Source organism: Laccaria bicolor, genomic scaffold, assembly GCF_000143565.1.
Source record: "Laccaria bicolor S238N-H82 LACBIscaffold_35 genomic scaffold, whole genome shotgun sequence".
In the NCBI taxonomy this organism is placed as follows: Eukaryota; Fungi; Basidiomycota; class Agaricomycetes; order Agaricales; family Hydnangiaceae; genus Laccaria; species Laccaria bicolor.
In genome coordinates, this window is record NW_001889906.1 from 466,486 (window position 1) to 472,583 (window position 6,098).

General features: G+C 42.2%; 1 protein-coding gene across 1 annotated transcript; it reads left to right on the forward strand.

Moving 5' to 3' along the window:
* Window positions 1-1,300: 1,300 nt before the first annotated feature.
* LACBIDRAFT_307525 (uncharacterized protein) lies at window positions 1,301-2,683 on the forward strand (the record flags this gene model as incomplete). Its single annotated transcript, XM_001886034.1, has 8 exons — window positions 1,301-1,401; window positions 1,459-1,510; window positions 1,602-1,648; window positions 1,704-1,897; window positions 1,957-2,080; window positions 2,129-2,502; window positions 2,549-2,605; window positions 2,652-2,683. 8 exons carry the CDS (start codon window positions 1,301-1,303, stop codon window positions 2,681-2,683), a joined length of 981 nt encoding a protein of 326 aa, XP_001886069.1.
* Between the last annotated feature and the right edge of the window lie 3,415 nt (window positions 2,684-6,098).

Consider the following 6,098-nt stretch of genomic DNA (forward strand, 5'->3'; position numbering starts at 1 on the left):
GAATTAGATCAAATAATGATGTATTTCAATTATAATACAAAATATATTTAACTACATACAGTGTATACTAGAGAGGGAGGGGATGGGCAAGGAAGGGGCAGGAAATGACGAGGGAAGGGGCAAGGGAAAAGGGAAAAGGAAGGGGGGGGGGCATAAGGAATAGGGGATTGACAAGGGAAGGGGGAGGGAAAAGGGAAGGGGGAGGGAAAAGGGAAGGGGGAGGGAAAAGGGAAGGGGGAGGGAAAAGGGAAGGGGGAGGGAATAGGAAGGGGGAGAGAAAAGGGAGGGGGAAGGAAAAGGGAGGGGGCTCATCGACGTCATGGGCGCTTGTTGATGTCGTCGGTTGACGTGGTTGTCGTTGTCCTCGTTGTCCGTCGTTGTCCATTGATGTGTCGTCGTTGTCCATTGGCATGTGGCTGTTGTCGTTGTCGCTGACATGTCATCTGTTGTCGTTGTCGTCATCCATTGACGTGTTGTTGTCTGTTGACATGTCACCATCCTTGTCGTCGCTGACGTGACGTGTTGTCATCGTCGTCCATTGACGTGTCCATTGACATGTCCGTTGATGTGTTGTCGTCCTCATCGTCCATCATCGTCCATTGACGTGTGGCCGTCCTCGTCGTCGCTGATGTGTCATTGTCTGTCATCATCGTCGTGTCGTCGTCCATCGTTGTCGTTGTCCGTTGGCGTGGGTGTGATTGGAGGTGACCGTGCTGATCGCGGTGACGGTGGTTGTGGTTGTGGTTGTGGTTGACAGCAAAACACAGAGGCTGATGGTGACGCCGGTGAACGCCGTGACTTGTTTAGGAAGGTGGGCATGAGGATGGGTTATATAGAATAAAAATTGCTAGAATTTTAATAGCCATATGGTGTAGCGGAAATATTGCTGCTGAGAATTCACGTGACATCTCCCGAGGCTAGAGTTCAATCCTTATGCATCCACTTATTTTTATATATATTATAATAACAACAACAAATATTGGAATTCATTGGAATCTGTTGGAATCTGTTGGAATTTGAGTGGAATATATTAAATGTACTTTCCATTGGAATTCCATGGAATCTGGTTGGAATTCCAATGGATTCCAATGGAAACTGTTCCGGGAGGCTCCCGGATTCCAACCATTTCCACTGGATTCCATCGGATTCCATTGGAATTTCCATGGAATTGGAAACCAGAATCATGGAATTCCGACATTCCACTTGGAATCTGCCAGAATCCACCGGAACTCATGGGGGATGGTAAAGACCTCTCATTGTGAACCTCAGCCAACACCAACAGCCCTGGAGGTCTGGTTCCATGGGGCCAACTTCTCTTTGCCATTGTGAGAAGCGCAAGAACGGCGAGTGGTGGAAGGCTCAGAAATGGGCGTATAGTACCCTGGAGCGTTTATGTCATCGGTATGTGCACATCTTGGTTTGTTGCCAGTCGTGCTTGTTCAAGCGTGACCTTGATAGCTTCAGAAAACCATCTGAACTTCGAATTCCTAGCATAATGAGAATATGGAGCGTTTGTGAAACTCCTTGTTACGATGTTCGCTCCGGAGTTTCTCAACATCTATCTTCGCCAGGCAGAGCTTTGTGTGTCAAACCAGGCATAGCTTTCCAAGAAGTCTCAACATCAGATTTTCATGTTCTTTAATGAATGGTATGTACCCTCCTCTCTCTCGTTGAAGGTGGCTTCTGATGCCAGGCAATGTTAGCATGAAACCCAAGTCGACTTGGACCCTTCTCAAGCCCCATTTCGAAAACTTGGTTTCCACCTTTGTGTTTGCCCAACTTTCTTTCAACGATCACGCTACAAAGGAGGAGCTTTGGGAGAACGATCCTGTGGATTATATCCGCGTCTCAGTCAGTACTATATCCATGTCTCAGTCGGTACTATATCCGTGTCTCAGTCGGTATGTACCACTCTTATATGTGATTGAAGCCTGGAAGATGACTTTTTTTCACTAGACAAATACAAGGTGTACGCTATGCCCATATCAGCAGCCACGACCTTTTTATTCTCACTTATTGTGAGCCGAACTAAAGTGACGTTCATGCCTATCCTTGGGTTCATTAATACCATTCTTCGTTCGTGAGTCTTTTCCCTTTGGCTCCACGAAAATGTTGGAGAGGTGCCGAGTGACTCAGAGGGAACGCGTAGACACAGACGACATGGTGGTATGGACTCAAGAACCTACAAACACGACGTGACATGTAAATGTGTATGTAATGACCCTCTGACACCTATGCAAGACCCCGAACACCAGGGGGGATGGAGTATGCATCTGCCAGGATGCACTACTCCAATGTGTACAATTAACTGCTTGTCTTTCAGAAATCCAGCAGCACTCCAGAAGTCTGGAGCTTTGAACACAATCACTGTGTTGGGCCTGTACATCATGCATCACTCGGACATGAAGCGCAACGTGGAGCAATTCATGCTTTGGTTTTTCACATCAGAGCTTTCGAGCCCTGAACCCCGTCTTAGAGCTATCATAAGCCTCTCTCTGGATTGTCTGTTTTCTTTTTTCTCATTGTTAATACCATTTACCATTTGTAGGCTCTAGAAGTCGTTGGCACTGTCACGAAGAACGGGTTCCATTAGTCTATGCCCGAGGTAAGTCTTTTCCTCTTTTTCGTTCTGCGCTAGCGCTCTTGAAGAGGTTTTTTGGGGTGCTCATGGATTGCTTGCTAGAACTTGAACGTTCCCTTTAAAGCTGTTGCTTCTGCTTTGGACGATCCTGTGTTGCCTGTTAGAGTTTAAGCTGCTCTGGCGTTGACTGAGTTGGTTATCTTGCATGAAGATGGTGTATTTATCGTCTGTCGACCTGTTAACCTTTTTAACTCTTTTCCCCAGTAAGAACTGCTGTGGCTTCTCAAGTTGGCCAGGTTATTCAAGGTACGCACTGGGTTATTCATGTGTCTGTGAAGCTGCCACCTGATTGGATAGCCTCAATCACTGCAGCCAGCGAAGCGTGTCCTTCAACCTAACTTTGGCTGCGGATACCAAAGCTGAAAATCGCACCTGTGGACTCTGCGTATGTGGGTGTACTTCCCTGTCTCTAAAACCTTCTACTGTACATGTCTCCTTTTTGGTGCCTGCCACATTCCCTGTTCACCTTCAGTTTCACTCGCAATTTCTTACCGTTCATTTGCTCTCCAATTTCGTCATTTCGCTTGTTCTCCTTGTTCTTCTCTCCCTTTCTTTTCCGCCCTCCTTCTGACTTCGACAAGGCTCAGCCAGTTTCACCCACAGCTCCTTGTATTTTGGCTTCTTCGCCAGGCTAGGCAAATGACACTTTTGGAATCCTCTCGTATCATCTGTTGTCCAGAGAGTCATACGTGCCATGAAATCGATCCAAATCATCCGCGATCTTTGAAGATGTCCAGCTCACTGAGCCCACTTTCTTTTACGCAGAACGTCTAAACATCTCTGGGAGTGCGCCCCAGGATCAGCTTGCTGGAGGGTCCATGCAGTTTCCAGTGAGTATACACCTCCTTCTCATGCTAGTCTTGTGGTCAATGAATCGATGACTGGTGGCTACCACTTTTATCATATAAATAAGGTAACTGCCTAGAGGTCATTGTGTATAAGTCCACAGTATTTATGATAGGGAATCATTCCAGTTGCCATGTCTTTTCATTATCATAAAGCCTGCGCTTTTTTTCATTAATTGTAGGCAAGGCCTTAGACCTCCATCTCATTATGTACCTGGTCAATATCATTGCGATTTTCATTAGCCACTTGGGCAATATCATTGGAAATTTCATTAGCTACTTGACTGATATCATTGCAATTTTCATTAGCCATTTGGAAGTTATCATTGGAAATTTCATTAGCCACTTGGGCAATATCATTGGGAATTTCATTAGGCACCTGGGCAATATCATTGCAATTTTCATTAGCTTAGTTGGGCAACATCATTGGAAATTTCATTAGCTACTTGACTGATATCATTGCAATTTTCATTAACTATTTGGGAATTATCATTGGAAATTTCATTAGCCACCTTGGCAATATCATTGTGATTTTCATTAGCCTCTTGGGCTATATCATTGGGAATTTCATTAGGAATCTGGGCAATATCATTGTGATTTTCATTAGCTATTTGGGAATTATCATTGGAAATTTCATTAGCCTCTTGGGCAATATCATCGGAAATTTCATTAGCCACCTTGGCAATATCATTGCGATTTTCATTAGCCTCTTGGGCAATATCATTGGGAATTTCATTAGGCACCTGGGCAATATCATTGCGATATTCATTAGCTATGGGCAATATCATTGCAATTTTCATTAGCTTAGTTGGGCAATATCATTGGAAATTTCATTAGCTACTTGACTGATATCATTGCAATTTTCATTAACTATTTGGGAATTATCATTGGAAATTTCATTAGCTGCCTTGGCAATATCATTGTGATTTTCATTAGCCTCTTAGGCTATATCATTGGGAATTTCATTAGGAACCTGGGCAATATCATTGCGATTTTCATTAGCTATTTGGGAATTATCATTGGAAATTTCATTAGCCTCTTGGGCAATATCATTGGAAATTTCATTAGGCATGTGGGCAATATCATTGTGATTTTCATTAGCTAACTAGGCAATATCATTGGAAATTTCATTAGGCACCTGGGCAATATCATTGCGATTTTCATTAGCTATTTGGGAATTATCATTGGAAATTTCATTAGCCTCTTGGGCAATATCATTGGAAATTTCATTAGGCACATGGGCAATATCATTGCGATATTCATTAGCTATTTGGGAATTATCATTAGAAATTTCATTAGCCTCTTGGGCAATATCATTGGGAATCTCATTAGGCACCTGGGCAATATCATTGCGATTTTCATTAGCTACTTGGGCAATATCATTGGAAATTTCATTAGGCACCTGGGCAATATCATTATGATTTTCATTAGCCTAGTTTGGCGATATTATTGCGATTTTCATTGGCTACTTGGGCAATATCATTGGAAATTTCATTAGGCACCTGGGCAATATCATTGCGATTTTCATTAGCTACTTGAGCAATATCTTTGGAAATTTCATTAGCTGCTTGGGCTATATCATTGTGATTTTTGGTCATCAGGAGGGTGGGTGGTCACATGACCTATTTCCAAAAATGGTCAAAAAGCGAAAATTGTAGCCCTGCACTGTAGCTTCCTGAACCTGTTGGAATTATGTTCTAAAGTGCTCCCATTGTGGAGATATAACATAAAGTCTTTTTCTCATCACCGGCTTTTTTTGACCTTTTTGCATTTTTCTCCATGAGAACAACACCATACAAAATGATTTTAACACATTTAGAAAGCTAAGAGAAAGGGCTACAATTCTTGTATCATGGGGAAAATGACCAAAAAAGGAAGGTGCATACCCTAACAGGTAAATTGACACTGACATATTATAAAAGATTGCAGGTAGACTACAAAAGTCAGTTATGGACTACAAAGTGTACTAGTAGACTACAAAGACCACAAAAAGTCAGACATGGACTACAAGCTTACTGATAGACTACAAAAGACTACAGAAGTTGGACTTAGACTACAAAGTTTACTAATAGACTACAAAAAGTCAGACATAGACTACAAAGTTTATTGATACCCCCAATTGCTGTTATTGACAATCCACTTTTTTCATTACAGAAGTTAGTAGTGTCCATTACAAAAGTCTGTAGTGTCTGCTTTTTCATTACAAAAATCCATAGTGTCCGCTTTTTTGGACTACAAAAGTTTGCAGTGTCCGCTTTTTCATTACAAAAATCTGTAGTGTCCTCTCTTTACAACTACAAAAGTTTGCAGTGTCTGCTTTTTTCATTACAAAAGTCTGTAGTGTTTGCTTTTTAGGACTACAAAAGTTAGTAGTGTCTGCTTTTTAAGACTGCAAAGTTTGTAGTGTCTGTTAGCTTGTAGTGTCTGCCTTTTGACACTACAAAGGTTTGTGGCCTGGTTTCTGACATGTACTTTGTATGTGCATATGTGTGCATATAGTTGATTTGTGGTCTGGTTGACATGTAGTTTGTATGCCCTTGACTATACAGTGACTCACTATAAGTTTTGCACCACTTAAAAAATACTATATCTTCCTCAACTTCTGGGGACTA